The sequence below is a fragment of the Nannospalax galili genome, unplaced genomic scaffold (assembly GCF_000622305.1).
Source record: "Nannospalax galili isolate Female #2095 unplaced genomic scaffold, S.galili_v1.0 scaffold529, whole genome shotgun sequence".
Classification (NCBI taxonomy): Eukaryota; Metazoa; Chordata; class Mammalia; order Rodentia; family Spalacidae; genus Nannospalax; species Nannospalax galili.
The window spans coordinates 1207676-1228178 of NW_008360309.1; the positions used below are offsets into that span (position 1 = coordinate 1207676).

The following is a 20503-nucleotide window of genomic DNA, read 5'->3' on the forward strand; positions in this document are numbered from 1 at the left end:
TGGTATGGCCCACCCCGGTTTTTTTTTTTTTTTTTTTTTAAAGAGACACGTATAACACAAAGGCCAGCTCCTCAGGACACAGGCCAGTCACAAAACTCTGTATTTATTTATTTTGATTTATGGGAGAGAAGGTCTCACTGGGTAGCCCCAGCACCCTACCTGGACAACTAGAACCGCATCTAGGAGATACTCTGAATCTAAATATGTATTTATTTCATAAAGAAGGTTTCAGTAAGTATGTTTAGTCTCTGTGAGTTCAGTGAGAGGCAGCCATTGTTGTTATTGCTGTTGTTGCCACTGTTAGTATTTTTCTGGGGCGGGGTGTTTTGATGACACCCAGGGCCTGACATAGTCTACCCAAGTACTCTATCCCTGAGACACAAGCCCAGCTCAGATCTTAGTTCTTTGAGCTGTTTATTGTTAGATGTTTGATTAGTGTTGCTCAATACAGGTGTTCAGCCTCTATAACCGATGGGGAGATGGATGGGCAAGTGATCCAAAGTGCAGATAAATACTTGGAGGGGGGCTGGTGCTCCGGTGAGATGGCTCAGTGGGTAAAAGTGACTGCAACCAAGTCTGATGACTTGAGTTTGACTCCCTGAACCCACATGGTGGGAGAATTAACTCCCACATGTTGCCCTCTGCCCTACACAGTTGGACAGTGGCACATGTTCCCCCCCACACCATTCACACACACAAATATAAAAAAAAAATCCAAAAATACATAAAAGAGCATTGGGGATCAAGGGCTCCCAGTGCAATTTACTGGTGAATTTATGCCTAGCATGTGCAAAGGCCCTGAATCCCATCCCAAGCACTACAAAACAGAAGTCAAAAGCCCAAAACAGGGCCTGGAGAGATGGCTCAGCAGTTAAGAGCACTGACTGCTCTTGCAGAGACCGGCACCCACATGGCAGCTAAGAACTGTTCTTAACTCCAGTTCCAGGGGAATCTGATGCCTTCTTCTGACCTCTGCAACACTGCATGACACAAGTGCACTCACATACATGCAGGCAATACACTTGTACACATAAAAATATTAATAAAAAAACCCCAAAACTATAATAAACAAAATTCACTCAGTTTCAGAGATGGTCCTCAGAACCTTAGAACTGAGGCAAAGTTTCTTTGATATCCAGTGACAACAAATCATTCTGGAAGGGGGAGGGGCATCACTATGCAGAGTGAAATAAAGCAGAACTTGTGAGGCCCCTGAGCCCCTTCTAATTAGAGGGGCCACATTCTCCACCCTTTGGCAGACGGTGTATGGAAGAGAGGCTGCTCTAAGTGGCCTGGCTTACTTTGAACAGTCACACAGCAGACTGTTATTGAGTGCCTTCCATTTACAGCAGGAATCTTTCTAGGAATTATAACACACCCAGGGAAGTGTGGAGTCTGCACATGTCACCGCCCCTCGCAGTCTTAGGGCACTGTTCTAAAATGATTTTATTTTATTTTTTATTTATTATTATTATTTAAATATTTTATTTGTTTTTATTTTATGTGTATACGTGTATTGCTTACATGTAGGTAAGTGCACCTGTGTCATGCAATGCCCACAGAGGACAGAAGAGGCTGTCAGATCCCCTGGAACTGGAGTTATGGGCAGTTGTTAGCTGCCACATGGGTGCTGGGATTCAAACCCAGGTCTTCTGCAAGAACAACCAGTGTTAACACTGAGCCATCTCTCCAGCCCCAAGATTTTATTTTTTTTTATGTGTATGAGTGTATTGCTTGCATGTATGTAAGTGCACCTGTATTGTGAGATCCCTCCTGAGATCAGAGGAGGGCATCGGATCCCCTAGAACTGAAATTAGGACAGTTTTTGGCTGCCATGTGGGTTCTGGGAATCGAACCTAGGTCCTCTGCAAGAGCAGTCAGTGCTTTTAACTGCTGAGCCATCCCTCCAGCCCCTCTAAAAAGTTTTTTTAAACAGGGTCTCATGTAGCTGAGGCTGACATCCTGAGTGCTGAGGTGATGGGTGTGCCTCTACGGCTTTGTGGCCACGTCTGTACTTACACTAAAAGGTTGCTTAGTCAACAGTTAAGCTAGCAGTCCAGACCCTCAAACCCAAACTAGTTAAACAGTCACCTTGTAGCCAGGAGTGGTGGCTCATACCTGTCATCACAGCACTCAGAGAGCTGAGGCAAGAGGATTGCTGAGAGTTCAAGGTCAGCTACCTAGTGAGACCCTGGCTAATTAAAACAACAATATAAAATGAATGAAATGAGCCGGGCATAGTGGTGCTGGCCTTTAATCCCAGCACTCGGGAGGCAGAGGCAGGCTGGATCTCTGTGAGTTCAAGGCCAGCCTGGTCTACACAGTGAGTTCAAGTTCCTGGACAGCTGGAGCTACAGGGAGACCCTGTCTCAAAAAGACCCCCCCCCCAAAAAAAAAGAATGAAATAAAATAATAAAAAAAAATTTTTTGGCCTTTTGAGACAAGGTCTCCTTGTACCCCCACTATGGAGCTCACTATGTAGACCAGGCTGGCCTGGAACTCACAGAAATCTTTCTGCCTCTACCACTCAAGTGCTGTGATAAAAGGCGGGCGTTACCACACCCGGCCTAAAATAATAAAAAAGTTTAAGAACTGAACGTGGTGTTTCGTTCCTGTAGTAGCTGCCTGGTCTACATAGCGAGTTCCAGGCCAGCCATCGCTACATAGGGAGACCCTTTCGAAAAAAAAAAAAAAAATTACATATATATATAAAATAATACAATATATAAAAACTTGCAAAAGGAAACACCATTTACTTATTGGTATTTCTCGGAGAGCCCTCCAAATTGGCAGTTCATGAATTGGGTGCTTATCGCTCATTCCCACCTCGCACATGAGCAGGGTGAAGCAGCGATGCGAGAGAGAAGTAACACCAGGCTACGCGGCCATCCTCTGCTCAGGAGGTCCAGCCCAGAATCCTCCCACCTCCAGCTCCCAAAGGCCCGCAAAACAGCAGCCCCTTTAAGAACGCAGTGCCGGGCCGAGTAGGAAGGAGGCAGTGCCTAGTGCTCCTGACGGACGTGCTCAGGAGCCAATAGGCGTGGTACGCTCTGCGTAACTCGCCAATGGACGCTCTGGGGGCGGGGCGGCGCTTCCGAAGCTGCTTCCCGAGGCGCGGCGGCCGCGGCTGGGGGCGGGGAGGGGGCGCAGGACCCCACGCGGGGTCCCGGAGCCGCAGGCATGTGTGTCGGGGCTCGGCGTGGAGGCGGGGGCGGGGCGGCGGGGCTGCGGGGCCGCGGGGTCGGGGCCTTCCGGGGCGGTGGCATCCGCTGGGCGCGGGGCGGTGTTGGGGGTGCGGGGCGCGCGGGGCATTGTGGGCGCTCGGGGCGGGAGGGTCTCCGGTCGGGGCCGGATCCCGGAAGGAGCCCCGCAGGTGAGGGTCGCTGGTTCGGGACGTCGGGCTCCGGGGCCGCCTGGGGCTTGGGGGAAGGTTCTTATTGGATTTGGGGTGCTGCAGTCAGCCTGAAGGGCTACCTAGTGAGGCCTGGGGCTGGGGAGATGCAGCAAGAAGCCGTATTGGAGTCCCCACGACTCTTGTTATTTTTTGAGACACCGTCCGTTGTAGCGCAGGCTGGTCTCCCAACTGGCAACGTATCTTAGGCTGGCCTTGAACACTTCTTCCTCCTGCCTCCACCTCCCAACTGCTGGGATGACAGGTGTGGGCCACTATGCCGGGTTTATGGGGTTCTGGGGATTAAGCCCTTGACTTTGTGTGTGGTAGGCTAGTGCTCTTCCAGCTCCAGGCCATTTTTTAAATTTCTTGAGCCCGGGTCTCATGTAGCCCAGGCTTGTATCAAACTCCTGTAGTCTAGGCTGGTCTTGAACTCCTGAGCCTCCTGCCTTCACCTCAAGAGCTGGGAAGAGGAGGTGTGTGCCACCCAGTCTGGTTTATGTGGTATGGGGAATGGAAACCAGGGCTTGGTGCTTGCTAGGCCAAGTGCTGAAACCAACTGCTGAGCAGCAGCCCTGGCTCCCTATCACGATTAAAAGCTGGAAGCAGGTTTGTGATAGAGGCTGGTTTGGAGCCAGAGTCTCTGATGTTGGGTACCTCAGTACCTTCAGGGTGTGGAGTGAAAGATGGGTGTTTGGTGCTTGGCCTTTCATGATACGCCCTTTTGCAGGTTTACCTGTCCCAAGTGGCTTGAAGGCCCAAAATACAGCTTTCCCAAGGCCTCAGAAATTGTCCTCGCAGTGTCAATAATCCCAGCAATTCACTCAAAACCGCAGTCTGCAATCTTACCTTTCAATCTTGCCCTTGCTATTGGTTTGCTGTGTGACCTTGGCCAAGTGGCTTTTCCTCTCTGGGCCTCTTTTTTTTTTTTTCTTTAATTAAACTGTGTATGCTGAGGGAGTTCCCCTACTTTCTGGGGTGTTTATAAAGATTACATACCAATTACTTCTAATTAGCTAAGCCTGCTGCATCCTGAGGCTGCGAGTCTGATGCTCCGTCATTCATTCCACAAGCAGCATTGGTTGGATACCCACCCACCTTAGTAGATGAAGCCAAGGCCCTGTGCTGCTGAGTCCCATAGCGAGTAATCCTAGTTGTAGGGAGTCAGAGCTGAGGGGAGTTATAGGGGTTGCCTAGGTAGGACTGTCTCCTTCATGCCTAACTGTCCCCTAGGGCCAGTTCCTGACCCCCCAGCAGCATGGCATCCTGGGCTGAGCCCTCGGAGCCTGCTGCCCAGCCACCTGCTGGGGTACCACCACTGGAGGACTTTGAAGTATTGAATGGGGTTGAAGATGCTGATGGGGAGGAAGAAGAGGAGGAAGAGGACATTGACCTGAGCAGGCTGCCACCGCTGGAGGACATGAGACAGCCAACAGTGGAGGAGTCCGAGCAGCCAGGAGCTCTGGCTCGGGAGTTCCTGGCAGCCACAGAGCCTGAGCCAGCCCCTGCTCCTGCTCTGGAGGAATGGCTGGACATCCTTGGTAAGTGCTGGGGTGCAGAGCTCATGCAGAGGCAGGATGGGCCTTTGCTTCTTTTCTCCTGAGCATAGTTTCCCTTCACTGTGGTTTGGAAGTAACTACATCATCAATGGCTGCTGCTTTGTTGTTGTTTGTTCCTTTTGAGACAGCTTCACTGTGAAGCCAGACTGGCCTTGAACTCACTTTATAGCCCAGGCTGGCTCTGAACTTTGGAGTCTCCGGTATCACAGGTTCATCTTGTCCAGTGCTGCCATCACAGGCCTTTGCTACTCTGTCTGGCTCCCGAGACTGCTTGAGACAGGCATGTTTTTTAACGTTGTCCATTGGCTCATACCTCGGCACGCACACACAGAATCTGTATGACAGGTTGCTTTTTCCCCTGCTGGTAAGAGCAGCTCAGAGAGGCTGAGTCACCTGCTCAAGCCACACAGCCTTTGTACCCGGTGCCAGCAGCCTCTGCTGCATCTTTTCTGAACATTTGTCTAGACATGTGACAGGTTCCCAAAAAACTGTATGCTGTAATCCAACAGAGGTAGATAGTGTCCACTTCTGTTCATTTTTGCCTGCTTCACAGCATTTTATCTGTGCCATTAATAATTATGTTGGGGAGGATTTTTTTTATGTGTGATACTGAGGATGGAACCCATCCCTCCTGCATGATAGGCAGGGGCTCTATCTCAGCCCTGCCCCCAACCTCTCACCTGGGAGATTCTAGGCAGGGGCTCTACCCCTGAGCCATGCCCCAGTCCCTCACTGGGTTATACTGGGCAAGGGCTCTACCTCTGAGACACATCTGCAACCTCTCACTGGAGGATTCCAGGCAGGGGCTCTACCCCTGAGCCATGCCCCCAGCCCCTCACTGGGAGATTCTAGGCAGGGACTCTGCTGATCATACTCCAGCCCTTTATTCTTAAAATCCTGATCAGCCATAGCTGGTCATGGTGGCACATGCCTTTCATCTCAGTACTCAGGAGGGGAGGCAGAGGCAGGTGGATCTCTGTGAGTTCAAGGCCAGCCTGGTTTACATAGTAGGCCCTATCTCAAAAAGACCAAAAAAATAAATTAAAAAAAATAAAATTCCAGATCAGCCATGTTGGCCAGGCATTGTGGAGTACAAGTTCAAGATTATCTTCAGCTACATACTGAGTTTGAAGCCAACATGGGCTACATGAGGTCCTGTATCAAATAACTGAAAACAGCCGACCAGACCTGCCATGTTTCATGGAGCCTGGCTCTAGCACCAGCCTCACCCCTAACTTTGTCCCATTTGGTGGGGCACAGCTGAGTGACAAGCACAGGATGTGGAGTTCCAGCCCAATATCACAGAAACAATACACTATGCTGTGTGGGGTCTGCTGCACTTGCTGGGTGACGACAGAAACAATACACTATGCTGTGTGGGGTCTGCTGCACTTGCTGGGTGACGACAGAAACAATACACTATGCTGTGTGGGGTCTGCTGCACTTGCTGGGTGACGACAGAAACAATACACTATGCTGTGTGGGGTCTGCTGCACTTGCTGGGTGACGAAGCAATGCATAGAGGTGGGATGGCCACCAGATTCCAGGCTCACCTCTGGTATCCCACAGGGAATGGGTTGCTGCGGAAGAAGACACTGGTCCCAGGCCCGCCAGGCTCCAGCCGTCCACTCAAAGGCCAGGTGGTGACTGTGCACCTGCAGATGTCCCTGGAGAGCGGCACCCGCGTGCAGGAGGAGCCAGAGCTGTCCTTCACGCTGGGAGACTGCGATGTCATCCAGGTGGGACTGGAGGTCTGGTGGGCAGGTGGGCGGGCAGTGCCTTTCAGGGTGTGGGCCTCTCTGACCCCCACTCTGGTCCTATTTCCCAGGCCTTGGACCTCAGTGTCCCGCTCATGGATGTGGGTGAGACCGCTATGGTCACTGCTGACTCCAAGTACTGCTATGGCCCCCAGGGCAGGTGAGGGCCTGCCGCTGTAGGGTAGGGCCAGCCTGCACTCTGCCCGCTTCATAGAAAGGGAATGGAGGTTCGGGCTGGCTAAGTCTCACCCTGGCCATGATGTGAGAGGGTGTCATGTGTTGCAGGGGGGGGTGTGTGACATGGGGCATCCTAGGACCTGAGGTCCAGCCTTCTTGCCCCAGATCCGGTCTGGCAAGGAAGGTATGGCCTGGATGCCAGGTCTGAGTGCTCCCTGTTGGCCACCTTCCCAGCAGGAGCCCATATATCCCCCCACATGCGGCTCTGTGCCTGGAGGTCACTCTGAAGACGGCTGAGGATGGCCCTGACCTGGAGATGCTGAGCGGCCAGGAGCGTGTGGCCCTGGCCAACCGGAAGAGGGAGTGTGGCAACGCCCACTACCAGCGCGCAGACTTTGTGTTGGCTGCCAACTCCTATGACCTGGCCATCAAGGCCATCACCTCCAGCGCCAAAGGTGACTGGCCATCCTGGGGTGTGCGTGGGCAGAGGCCAAGTGACAACCTGTGGGAGGCGGTTCTCTCCTATTACTGGGGATCAAACTAGGTCCTCAGGCTTGGCAGCATGTGCCTGTACCCACTGAGCCCTCTCCCCTACCCACAGGCCAGCTACTCTTAATGCCAGACCTCCACACCCTTGTTGGGCTACAGACTGTTCTAGAATATTCTAGAATATGGGTAGATTCCCTGCCATCTATAACCTGCAGGCCGGTGGCAGCTCCCAGGCTTATGGTGGTCGGATGGTGACACCTGTCGTCCCAGCACTTGGGAAGTGCAGCAGGAGGATGGCTAGTCTGGGCCGCGTAGGGAAATGGCCTTTCCTCCTGTACATACACAAGTGTTTGTGTGTGCGCCTGTTCTGTGTGTACCTGTTCTGGATTCATGCTCCTGTTCCTCTCTGTGTATGGACCAGCTCTTGTGTGAGAGTGTGTGTGCATGCATACGTACTCCTGTGTGTATGCATGTGCCTGAGTGTGTGTGGAGGCCGGACATCGACACTGGGTGTCTTCTTCAGTCACTCTCCACCTTGTTTGTTGAGACAGTGTCTCACTACACCTTGAGCATAGTGGCTGTCAGGGAGGTTTGGGGTCCTCCTGTGTCCACCCCCAGCACTGGGTTTTTAGAGGCATGCACCATTGCACCTGCCTTTTTACGTGTCAGAAGGGTCAGAAGTTCAAGGCCATGTAGCCTGGGCTACATAATAACTTTGAGGATAGTCTGAGCTACTTCAAACCCTGTCTCAAATAAGAAAAATGTGGCTAGGATGTGGGGACTGCAGATGACCTCAGTCCATGTGCCCCACTGCCCCAGCCTGTGGTGATGCAGGCCGAGGGTAATGGTGTGAGGGCAGGTTGCGCAGTGGCTCCCCCTCTCCGCAGTGGACATGTCCTTTGAGGAGGAAGAGCAGCTGCTGCAGCTCAAGGTGAAATGTCTGAACAACCTGGCGGCATCACAGTTGAAGCTGGACCATTACCGCGCGGCGCTGCGCTCCTGCAGCCTGGTGTTGGAGCACCAGCCGGACAACATCAAGGCTCTGTTCCGAAAGGGCAAGGTAGGTGCAGTTGGCTGTTTGGGTCTTATCCATGCCCCTTGTGTATGGTTGCACCCTCCTTCCTCCCTACTGAATCTTAGACCAGTTCCCCACCCCAGGGACACAGACTGTCCCTTCTGTCTGAGTTGTTTGTGCCCAGGGCCCCGCATGAGTCCTTCCTAGGCCCTGTGCTTTTGATTCTGTTTTGTTTTGCAGGGCTGAGAACTTAGCCCCAGGGCCTCCCACAGACTAGGCAAGCTTTCACATCTATTTAAGAAGCTGAGGAAACTGAGGCACAGACCCTGTCACCTGAGGTGTTTGTGAGAAGCTGGCCAGTAGCACTCCAACTGGTGTTTATGAAGCTTGGCCTCTGTTCAGGGTTCTGTAGGGAGGGGTGTGGCTGCTCTGTTCTAAGAGTTTTTTGCAGAATGGGGGACTCCTATGCAGATGTGGGGCAGGGAGAAACCCAGTCAGATAGCATGAGGCAGAAACAGCGATTGTAGCCAGACACGGTACTTGGGACTGTGCCCCAGTACTTCAGAAGACTGAAGTAGGAGAATTACTACAACATCTAGGCCAGTCTCAGCTATAGAAGATGTTCCAGACTAGCCTGGGCTACAGAGTAAGACCCTGTGTGAGGGGAAAAACCCCCCAGAAAAATGGCTATTTATTGGAACTACTCCATCAGGGAAGCTGTTTTCAGACTCTGTGAGATCCAGGTTCCTGTAGAACTTAGGGTATTGTCTGCTCTGAGGCCCCCTGTGCCCTGAGGGTGCCCACCCCAGCCCCCACGTCAAGCTGTGTCTCACTGGCCACTGTGGGTCATAGGCTATCTTAGCGTAATACTATCCAGCCAGCCTGTGAGGCAGCCACAGTGGAGAGAGGTAGGGGATGTGGGGGGGATACCAGGGCTTCGGGACCTGGCGGGTTCAGAGAGTGAGCCCCTCAGAGCATGGCTGTTCACCACAGGTGCTGGCTCAGCAGGGTGAGTACCGTGAGGCCATCCCCATCCTGAGGGCTGCCCTGAAGCTGGAGCCTTCCAATAAGGTGAGCAGGATTCTGCTGGACTTGTCTGGGATGTACCCCAGTTCTCTGCCTCTAGTCTTCCTTGCCGTTCTTCTGGCTCATCTAGGGGTGGGAAGGCACCTCCCCAACCACTTTGCAGAAGCCAGGAGGGTCAGGTGGACCTGCCCCCGTGTTCTGGGGGCCCCACATCTGACAAACCTAGGGGATCAGAAGAGCAGAGCACCAGCGATGACAGGCAAGTGTGCTGTCTCCTGCACGTGCTCACTCATTGCCACCCACCTCCATAGACAATCCACGCAGAGCTCTCGAAGCTGGTGAAAAAGCACGCTGCGCAGCGGAGCACAGAGACCGCCTTATACCGGAAGATGCTGGGCAACCCCAGCCGGCTGCCTGCTAAGTGTCCTGGGAAAGGGGCCTGGGTGAGCCAGGGTGCCAGGCACCATAGAGAGGTGTGGCAGACTAGGCTGGTGAGGCTGGGGACACTGGGGATTGGAGACCAGGTTGGGTGGAAGGTGGAGCTCTGGAGAGCTGAAGGGCTCAGGGCAAGGGGTGGAAGAAGCTACCTTGTCAGAGTGGGCATCTGATTTGTGTTTTGAGGTATGGGTAGGAGTTTGGTAGACTTGTTAAAGCACAGGCTAGGAGACTGGTGTGGACCAGGATATTGGCTGAGGCCAGCCTTCACAGTCTCCCCTTTATCCACAGTCCATCCCGTGGAAATGGCTGTTTGGGGCGACTGCTGTGGCTCTGGGGGGCGTGGCTCTCTCTGTGGTCATTGCTGCCAGGAACTGACTGCCCTCTCTTTGCACCACGGACCCCACCCTGCACTCCCTAAGACTCCTAGGCTCCCTGTCCACTGCCCTCCCTGGCCAAATCCCCTCCTCTGGGTCAGGAGAGCAAGGATTGAGGGTCACACCCGAACAAACAGGAGGGACTGAGGCCCCAAAGGGGGAACATGGGGTGCAGCCCAGTGGGAGGGGGCCCTGTTCCTCCAGATTTTATTTCCCCGTATACACCACTACCTTCTGGGATCAGGCCTTAGCCTGGATGGCCTCAGTTTCTCCCTCAACAGGCCTGGGGGCAGCCCTCACCACTAGTCCTGCCTGCCTCCCTCTGGCACCCCCCCCCAAGTGAAATAAAGCTGCACCCCACACCCCGCAGCCTCCTGAGCCTCATTCTTCTGTAGCTAGAGAGAGATGACCTGTGGTGACTCAGGATCACACAGGACTGCAGCTGAAACAGGTACTTTACAGGGCGGGTGCTTGGGCCCGGCAGGCCGGTCAGCCTTTGGCTTGGGCTGAAAACAGATGGAGCTGTATCCATAGCTTACACCGCAGCTGGACTCCAGAGAGCTACAGTCCAGCCCAACAGAAATGAGCATTTCTATTCTGTGCCGTTTTCTGTCTGAAGTCCAGCCCTGGCGTAGATTCTGGGGGTCACTTTTATTTGCTGAATGTTGTGGTCTCAAAACAGTTGGGTGCCTCCCATATATGAGGCTCCAATTCCACAAGAAAGAGGGTGTTGTGGGGGTAGACTGCGCAGTCATGGTGGAGTGAGAGAGAGAAAGCTGGGACCCAGGCAGAGGCTATGGTCACCTGAGAGGAGTCCCCATAGTTTGGTGGGCTAAGAAGGACCATCTGCAGCAGTGGGCTGTGCACCACATCAGTGACTGTAGGGTCCACCTATGTCACAAGCTGAGAGCCAAAATCTGGGGTGCACAGTCAATACAAAGACCCTGTAGCAGGATGGAACCTAGTCTGCTGATGGATAAGGGACAGGATAGCTGGGCTCTGCAAGGCTTCCCAGGCAAGGAGAGGGCACCCTGGACTGGAAGTGTCCCGTAAGCACTGCCCTGTGTCAGCTCGGGTCAACGCTCATGGCCCTTTCTACCTCCAGGAGTGGGGACTCCCTTGTCCGTACACCTGTCCCCTCAGCCACTTGCCACACCACCCAGCAGAAGGCAATGGTTGTTTTATATTTTTGTCTTGTATAGCCCAGGCTGACCTCAAACTCACTATGTAGTCAAGGTTGACTTTGAACTCCTGATCTTTCTGCCTTTACCTCCAAGGTGCTGTGATAACTGTTTTGTTTAATGTTTATTTTTTGAGTATGAGTGTATCACCTGAATGTACGTAAGTGCACCCTTGTGCAATGTCTGAAGGTCAAAAAAGGGCATCAGATCCCCTGGAGCTGATGTTTGTTAGCCACCATTTGAGTGCTGGGAACAACCTGGGTCTCCTGCAAAAGCAGCCAGGGCTCTTAACTTTAGAGCTATCTCTCAACCCCATTTTTTTGTTTGTTTGTTTGTTTGTTGTTTTGTTTTGAGACAGGGTCTCCCTGTAGCTTCAGCTGGTCTGGAACTGCCTTAGACCCGGTTGGCCTCAAATTCTCAGCGATCTGCCTGCCTCTACTTCCCAAGTGCTGGGATTAAAGGCTCACACCACTGAGCCTAGCAATCTAATTTTTCTTCAAAAAAAATTTTTTTGGAGGCCATGGCATGGTGGTATATACCTTTGATCCCAGCACTTGTGAGGCAGAGGCAGGTGAATTGCTGTGAGATCAAGGCTATTGTGGTCTACATAGTGAGTTTCAGGCTAGCCAGGGCTACAGGGAGACCCTGTCTCAAAAATCCAAAATCTAGAGCAGGGTGTGGTGGCGCACGCCTTTAATCTCAGCACAGAGGCAGGAGGGTCTCTGTGAGTTCAAGGTCAGCCTGGTCTACATGTGAGTTCCAGGCCTGATGGGGCTGCAGGGACACCCTGACTCAAAAAGACAGAAAACAAACAAAATTTTTTTTTAGAAGTGCTGGGGATGAAACCTAAATTCTGATTTCCTGGTGTCCTAAGAGTTCAGAGCCATCCTGCCTCTCCCAAGGCCACTCAGCTGCTTGCCTGCTGACTGAAGCTCTTCCTTCATTCTGTACCCCAGATGCCCTAGAGTTTGTGCAGCTAGGAGCCCAGGCACACACTTGCTGCATGACCCGGGTTGTCAGGGCTGCTCTGTGGCTCCTAATCTGTACCAGGGACTAGGACAGTTGAACCAGAGGGCAGATCCTGGGGTAAACAGTTTGAGCATTTCCTCATCTTGGGGACCAAAAGATGGCTAGTCAGGCAAAGGCACTTCAGCAAAAACCTAGCAACCTGACTTTGATCCCAAGAACCCACATAAAGGTGGAAGGAGAGAGCTGACTCCACAATGTTGTCCTCTGACTTCCACATGTGGGCCAAGCCATGCCCCCCCACCCCGAAATAACAGTTGGCACATCTTTAGTCTCAGCACTTGGCAGGGAGAGGCAGGTGAATCTCTTGAGAGATATGAGGCCAGTCCGGTCTGCATAGCGAGTTCCAGGCCTGCTGGAGCTATTGGGAAATCCTGTCTCAAAAAACCCCACTTTTTTTAAGATAATGTGTAGGATTCCCATCCAATGCAATTCAGTATCTATTCAAAGCCACTACATCCACTGATGTGCATCAAGACACAACAATGGCCTTTACATTCCAGCACTTGGGAGACAGAGGCAGGTGGATTTCTATGAGTTTGAAGCCAGCCTGGTCTACATAGTGGGTTCCAGACCAGCTGAAGCTACAGAGAGACCCTGTCTCAAAAAGAAAAAGAATGCAAAAAGTCAGACCCCAAGGGTCACAGGATTTGGGATCGTGCCATGTAAACCCCCAGAGGCTGTCAGGTGACAGGGAGGAAAGGAGAGGATTTGCAGGTGGGGACCCAGCTCCTTTTGGGGCAATGGAATGTCCTGGAAGAGGATAGTGTTGGTGGTTGCACAATATTGTGGACGTGCTGAATGTCACATTTGTATGTTATTTTTTTTTGGGCTTTTTGAGACAGGGTCTCCCTGTAGCCCCAGCTGTCCTGGAACTATGTAGACCAGGCTGGCCTTCAACTCAGAGATCCTTAAAAGGATGCGCCACCACGCCCGGCTTGGACTTTAGAAAAGCTCAGTGAATCTTCCAGCCCATAACTCTGGAAGCCCAGGGTCTGAGATGCCTTTTCAGCGGGACCCAGCAGCCCATGCACGCCTCGTTTACACACCCGCGCCCACCAAGCAAATCCTTAACAGACCCCGCTCCCCCCTTATCCTCCCGCAGCTCTGCGCAGACTCCACGGAAGGAAGGCGGAAGAGCCTGCAAGTCCTCTGGCGTCAGCAGCCGGAGGGGTGGGGCCCCTACGCAACTGGTTGTGTGGCTTAATGAATAATACACACATGGGGGGCGTGGCCTCGAGGGGGTGGGTGTGGAGGCGGAGTTCCGAAATGACTGCCTCTCCGCGTTTGGAGCAGGTAGAACCGTCAGCTAGTGGGTCGGCAGGGGGTGTGGCTAGTCACGCCTCAGGTATGCAGCAGACCGCTGGTGAGGGCGGCCTGAGACGCTTTAGCAATAGTTCAGCTGGTTCGCGAAGCGCGCGACCAAGAAGGGTGGGCCTTTAGATGGTTTGGAGGCGTGGCCAACTGTTGTAGCTCGGAAGCCAGTTCACGAGCGAGGGCGGGCTCTGAGAGAGCTGGGGGCAAAGGTCAGGGTCCCCCCACCCCCCAGGAGGCCCTTCGTGCGTGCACGCCCTGAGGCGCGGCCACACTGCCCTTATGAATAATGCAGCACATCCGCTGGGGCAGGCCTTGGTGGAGCTTAGGGGCGTGGCCAGAGCTAAACCGGGGGTGGTGGTCGAGGAGCTGTTTGTCCTGGAGGGCTAGACCTGTGTTGTGCATGGCCACACGCGGAGCGCTGGGTCCGGGCTTTGCAGCGCAGAGGGATTCCCTGCACGCCGGGATCCCCGACAGGTTGGCGCCCTGGTCGCGCGCAGTGTCAGCTCCAGCCGGTTCCCTACTCGCCTCAGGAATACCAAACTCGCTGGCGAGACGCGCGGCGGGGAGGGTGGGAGTCACTGGATCTGGAGAGCGTGACCAGATCTGCCTTGTTCCGGTGACCGATTCAGTGAGGGCGGGCTTCAGGCGCGTCGGGGGGCGTGGCTACCGCGCCTCGTGAATAATAAATACAGCGTTGGCCGGTCGCGGAGCTGGGAGTTTGGAGGCGTGGTCACTGGCGCAAAGAGCCGGCGAATCGTTGGTCAGGGAGGGCGGACTTCCTGAGAGCTTGGGGGCGTGGCCAGTTCAGGGTTCGCGGGCGAGCTGTTTGTCAGCGAGGGACGCCCTCCGAAGGGTTTGGGGGCGTGGTCAGTCCTGTGGCGGTTACTCAGTGAATGGGGACTTGGAGGGGGACGGGAGGCGGGGCTAGTCGGTCAAACTATCACGGCGGCGGGCCTCAGAGCCAGGGGGCGGGGCCTCAGGTGTTGGGGCGTGGTCAGCAGCGCCGCGCACCAGAAAGAGATCGTTGAGCTCGTGGAGGTGGGCGTGGCTATGCTCGTCTCATGAATAATGCAGCGCGTCGGCGGGCGGCGGGGCGGGGCCTGCGCGCTGGCGCACCCGTGTAGGAGGGGGGCAGGGGAGTGATGGTCGCAAGATGGCGGCGCTGAAGGAGGCTCGGAGCTACGGGCTGTCGTGCGGGCGCGTGAGCGACGGCAGCAGGGTGTCTGTGTTCCACGTGAAGCTCACCGATAGCGCCCTGAGGGCCTTCGAGAGCTACCGCGCTCACCAGGTGAGCGGCGCGGTGTTCGGGGCGGGCGGACGGTGCGATGCGAACACCTGCGGGACCTGTGCGGGGCAAGGCCGCGTCCACACCTGGCGACACCTTGACCAACCCCAGGAGCATCCCTCAGAATCGCTCCCAGTTGTTTTTTGTAAAACATGTTTTCGTTATGGAGCCCAGGTTGGCCCAGAACTGACGGCTATCCTCCTTCCTTAGCTGTCTTTAGAGCTGGGCTGACAGTCGTGCTGTACCCATTCTCCGAAGAGGTAGCTTGGACAGAAACTGACAGCCTGACCCTAGATCTTAACACCCCAGATCTCCCTGTTTCCCTGGACACCTTGGAGGAGGTTGTGGTGTTTTCCTAAAAGGACAGGCTGGGGAGGTGATGTTCGTTAGCCGAGGTGGCTGCCTCTGACCTGAGGGGAGGCGGCTGTATCCACCACCCTTGGTCAGTGCTTCTCACAGCCCTACCTCCGTCTGGGGAAAATCTGAGATTTTTCAGTGCTCCCTGGCTGGGGGTCGCGTTGGGGACCCCCGGTGCCCTTCTTTCTAGTGCCTCAGTTTGGGGCACACCTTGGAAGCACCATCTCAAGCCTGCGTCTTGCCTTTTGTATTTAGTGTGATGGCATCACCCACCCGTGGGTCAGGACAGAAGTTGCAGGTCCCCAAGGCGAAGTGGTTTGAGCTTGATAAAGTGACTGGGATATCGGGTCTGTCGCTGAGCCTGAGACAGTGTTGTTGCGTGGGGGTGGGGGGGACGCGGGCGTGTAAGCTGAGAGTAAGGAGGAAGGAATGTGGCTTTCTTCCTGCCTGGGACGTGCTCTGCACTATTGGCTGAGCTGACCTGTGTTCTGGGGAGGACACCCCTTCCCTCCCGTCTTACCACTTTAAGCCACTTCCTGCCTGTCGCTGGGGCTCAGGCCTCCCCCTTTCCAGTAGGGGATGGAATCTCCTTGGGAGGGAGTAGCTCATCTCGTCAAAAGTGTTCCCCACCCTGGGTCAGAAAACACCCCTGCAGGTAGAGGAGGAGGTGGCCAGTGGCCACTAGGTGACAGGCCCAGCTACTCTTTCTGCTTGGAATGGCCTTTCCCCCTGGGCCATTCTGACTGGTCCTGCAGGGCCATGGCTTTTCCCACAAACAGCTGTGCCCAAGCATGAGTCCTGGGCTGTCAGGTGGACTTGGTACCTGGTGGCCACAGCTAGCCTTCGCCCTGCCACCCAGTGGCACGCCTCCCCTCCAGCAGCCTCCCGCTGCTATTTTTAATTTCGGGTGTGGGTTACATCCCTAACAAAGCTTCATCTTCCTCTTGGGAGGGTGCTTGCAGAGCTCCAGGCTGCCATACAAGTGCCCCTGAGGAACCCAGCTGTGTCTGGCCATGTGATGACCAGCCATGAGAGGGTGGGCCTACTACCTTCAATTTTGGGGCAGTCCAAACCTATGTTTATCTGGAAAGATGATGGGGAACTTCAGTGGCACCAGGACTTTCAGGTTTCATGTGTGTTTGGCATCAGAGCCTCACTCTGTAGCCCAGGCTGGCCTTAAATTTGCCTATGTAACCCAGGATAGCCTCAAGCTCACAGAGTTCCACCTGCTCCTTACTCCCCAGTGCTGATCACACTTCACCAAGAGCAACCTGTACACAGGGTGGTTATTTTTACTTTTGTTTTTTGTTTTTCCAGTGGCTGGGCTAGAACCCCCAGCTTCAAGCATGCTAGGCAAGTGCTCACATTGAGGGCACCCTCAACCCTTATTTTTATCTTATTAATATTTGAGGCACAGTCCCCCTCTGTAGCCCAGACTGGCCTCGAACTTGGGACCCTCTTACCTTAGCCTCGTTGGCACTCAGCATGCTCCAGCATACTCTTGCTTTACTTTTAATGACCAGGAACCTTTTCCTAGTTTAGGTATGACCAGAGCAGGGGCTAGAGAGCTTGCTGTGGGGTTCTCTGTGTGGTCTTTGGACAGAGCTGGGGTGTGTTGCAGAGGGATGGGAAGTGTGTGTTTGCCCTTAGGGGCCCGGTGGCCAGGCCATTTCAAGGCACAGATGCAGGCCTGGTTTCCAGCCGCACCCCACCTCTGTGCTTGGTGCCGTTTCTCCTCTAATATAAAAATAAGTGCAGAAACCACCTGGGGTCCCAGGACTGGGGAGGGTGAGGCAGGAGGATTCAGAGTTCCAGGCCAGCCTGAGCTACATGAAACCTTGTCTCGACGAACAACCTAAGTTTCCACCCCTAGTGGCTCTGCTGTGCAGCTTTATCTTTGTGTTTTGGGACTCTGTGGGTGTGGCTTTCAGGTGGAAGAGGAAGTGTGGACCTCTCTTCCAGGACAGCCACTCCTTGGGAGGTGTGTCCCCTGGTGGCCCTGAGGAAGTGACCCACCTTTGGGGGGAGGCATGCCTTCACCTGCTGGGCTGTGTACATTATTGGCAGTCAGGTGAGCTCTGGCCATGTGCCCTGCCCTGTCCTCAGAGGAAAGTTCAGGGTACTTTGGGGGTCCACAAGGTCAGGGATCAGCACCTTCAGAGGCCTTAGACCAGCAAGGGTTCCCAGCCTGTGGTCCTCTACCCAGAGCAGCTCCTGTCAGGGCCTCTTTTCCCTGGGCAGCTGACCCCTACTTGCAGGAGTCCACCTTGTGGATCCATCCTGCACTCCTTGGACAGATTCCCATCAGTGTAGGGCTGGCTTTTGGGACCTGGATCTCACAGTGCTTGGACATACCCCTTGTGTCATATGTGATAGTCTAGAATCCTCAGAGATGGACAGGGTAGACTCATCAGGCTCTGTGTCAGGAAAGAGGTAAAGGGGGTGGGGGCGTGATGGTCAGGTGGAGGCTAGGGGCAAGGGGAGGCCCTGACTTATATGCTGCCAGCATGTGTAGGCAGCTGGCATGGGGGCAGGCGTCCTGGGTCAGCTGTACACTCCCTGACTTAGCTCCTGTTCCTGAGTCCCAGCCTTTTTACGACTTACCAGGGGACAGCCCTGAGCAGAGTCACTTCATTCTGAGGCTGTATCCCCTGCCCAAGGCCATGTCATTGTCCATTCTGTCCCAGCTCCTTCTCAGGGCCCAAACCATCAGAGACACAGGAGCATTGAGGCCTGGTGCCAAAAAGTTGGTGACAGGGACATGCAGATCCCTCCTCACTGACTAGAAGGCAGAACAGATCCCCTCCCCCTAGGAGCCCTCCTGGCCCTGCGCCAAGACTGTCTGCAGGTGAGGCCAGGGCGGTGACTCTAGGCTGAGCCATCTCTTAGGACCTCCAGCAGGGAGGTGGCTGAGGAGCTAGGCATCAGGGCCTGGGAAAGGCGGTGGCCTAGCTGAGCAGGGTGGGGCAGATGGTGTGGGCATGAGGAGTGTGGTGGCCTTGTGCTCTGGCCTGCTGGGGGTGGGTTCTCCTGTTTGTGTCGCAAGGTAGGTGGTATGTGGTTCTGGGGCCCAGGTCCTCCCAGGACTAGAACAGGAGGGAGCCAACCTGAGGCTGTAGGGCTTCAGTCTGCAGGAAGTGGGTGAGGGGTACATGTGCTGGGGACCCAGCCCTGCTCTGGTCACCATGACCTTTGACCATGCTTCCTGGCTGTGGCCACGGTGACTGTATATAAACAGCAGGCCCTCAGAAGCCACCCTTCTGTTGACTCATCTTCAGGACAGAGTTCATCACCTTGTGAGCAGTTTTGACAGGGTACAGGATTGTGACATCCCAGCTCTGAGGGAGGAGGAGCAGGCCGCACAGAAAGCACACTGCTTTTCCCGCTGTGCTGGAGCCCAGCCAGACCCCAGGAAACCCTGAACCCAGAGACCCCAGAATCCAGACCCATGAGCCATCACCTTTTAATGGGTCCTCTGGGGCACACTAACCCCTCTGCTCCTGCAGTCAGCCCTTCATGTGTCTGCCCTGATGATGTGCACCTTCTTGGTCACTCTGAGTCACACAGGTAGGATCCATGTGAGCTCTGCATTCCCAAGAGCCATTCAGGGCAGCGCCCCAAGTGACCATTTACCTTGTGCAGACAGCCCTGCCAGGTGGATATCTGTGTCTGTTTTGTTGTTTAGCTTTTTGTCACAGGGTGTCATGAAGTCCAGGCTGGCCCTCTTCTCTGCCTCCCCTGCTGAGATGACAGGTGTATGCTATCACACCTGTTGTTTAGTTAGTATAAAAGAGTGGCTGGTGTCCAAATGAGCCATCCCATCCTGCTGCATGTGTGCTAATGACATCCTGAGGCTAGGAATGTTTCTGACCAGAGGAACTTGGCTCCCAGTGGGAGGAAGCAGGAGGGACTGGGTGAGACAGGAAGGGGACCCAGCCTCCAGCCCAAGAGATTTCTGGAGTGGCCAGCCTTCTGTTGGAAGTGGCACATGGGAATCATTCCTTCTACTGTGAGACCAGCTTAGCGCAGCATGGAGTCGCTGTACTGCATGCAGCCTCCATGCTGTCCCCTTGGCCCTCCCCCGGCTGTCAGTGCTGAGTTCTGGTCCGCTCTTGCGATTTGGTCTTTCTTCCCACCCTAGGTAAACTGCTGGTTTGTGGCCCCTTGCCTGTGTTTCTGTGCTACCTCTGAGCCACACTCCCAGCCCAAACCCTCCTGTTTTCTTTGCAGCACTGAAGAATGCTAGGCAGGTGCTGACCACTGGACACCCCAACCCCCTAAGCTTTCCATTTTCATCTCTGCATTTCTCATGCTTGTGTGGCCCAATAGGTCTCTCTCTGATCAGACTTGGATTCCAAGATTCTGGTCCTGGGGTGCTGCTTTGGGGAGCCTGCCTGAAATGGAGGAGACCTGGGGAGAGTTCCTGGAGGAGAAGGCCCTTCCATTTAGTATTCAGTGCTGGGATTGCTGTGACCCACGGGAGGGCAGCAGCTGGAGACTGGGAGGCCATCGGGCTGTGGGTAGACACTCAGGCCTGATCTGCCACAGTGTCCCAGAGTGTGCAGAACTAGTGTGGGAGGCATTGGGGATTACCTGTGTCAGGCCAGAGGAGATGGGTGTCTCTCTCGAAGCCAGGCTGGCCTGGAACCTTCCATCTTTCTGGCTCCACCTCCTCAGTACTAAGATGACAGGTATGCACTGTGACACCTGGCCTTTTTTTTCCCTCTCTCTCCTTCCTTCTTTCCCTATCCTCCCTGGTGTCTCCCGCCACTTTCTTTTACTTTCTTGTTCTGGTGATGGAACCCCAGGGCTGTGCCTATGGGAAGTGGGCGCTGACTGCAGACCAGCACCCCAGGCCACAGTGCATCATTCCAGCAGTTTATTATGTGTGTGTGTGTGTGTGCATGCATGTACGTGTGCTCATGTCACCACACACATATCACCACACACATATGGAAGTTTGGAGGACAGTTTTGTGGAGCTTGCTCCTTCCCCGTCACACAGTTCTGGGGACTGAACTCAGGTTGTCAGGCTTAGTGGTAGGTGCCTTTACTCACTGAGCCATCTCACCAAGCCCTGTATTTCTCTTACTTTCCTTTTTTTTTTTTAAT

The 20503-nt window shown here is 54.3% G+C and overlaps 2 protein-coding genes across 9 annotated transcripts in view; both read left to right on the forward strand.

Moving 5' to 3' along the window:
• The first annotated feature begins 3067 nt into the window (after nt 1-3067).
• On the forward strand, nt 3068-10595 carry Fkbp8 (FKBP prolyl isomerase 8). Of its 8 annotated transcripts, none has more exons than XM_029559349.1 (9): nt 3068-3178; nt 4625-4932; nt 6520-6689; nt 6779-6867; nt 7119-7339; nt 8261-8433; nt 9382-9459; nt 9726-9905; nt 10141-10595. In XM_029559349.1, exons 2-9 carry the CDS (start codon nt 4650-4652, stop codon nt 10225-10227), a joined length of 1281 nt encoding a protein of 426 aa, XP_029415209.1. In that variant the 5' UTR covers nt 3068-3178; nt 4625-4649; the 3' UTR covers nt 10228-10595. The 8 variants fall into 8 exon arrangements, with proteins under 8 accessions (XP_029415209.1, XP_029415213.1, XP_029415214.1 ...); XM_029559353.1 differs by having other exon boundaries at nt 7122-7339; XM_029559354.1 differs by having other exon boundaries at nt 7122-7339; nt 9726-9857.
• Nucleotides 10596-14878: 4283 nt separating this feature from the next.
• Ell (elongation factor for RNA polymerase II) overlaps nt 14879-20503 on the forward strand; it is a 48725-nt gene continuing 43100 nt past the window's right edge. Inside the window, exon 1 of the mRNA XM_008824545.3 lies at nt 14879-15038. Within this exon, the coding sequence (XP_008822767.1) occupies nt 14904-15038 (135 nt within the window). The 5' untranslated portion in view covers nt 14879-14903. The remainder of the gene's footprint in view (nt 15039-20503) is intronic.

Bases quoted from the DNA above. Each gene is read 5' to 3' on its own strand.
- Fkbp8 (XM_029559349.1), top strand. From the start codon at position 4,650: ATGGCATCCTGGGCTGAGCCCTCGGAGCCTGCTGCCCAGCCACCTGCT. The intron at 4,933-6,519 runs GTAAGTGCTGGG...GGTATCCCACAG, and splicing joins GGAATGGCTGGACATCCTTG to GGAATGGGTTGCTGCGGAAG. The intron at 7,340-8,260 runs GTGACTGGCCAT...CCCTCTCCGCAG, and splicing joins CATCACCTCCAGCGCCAAAG to TGGACATGTCCTTTGAGGAG.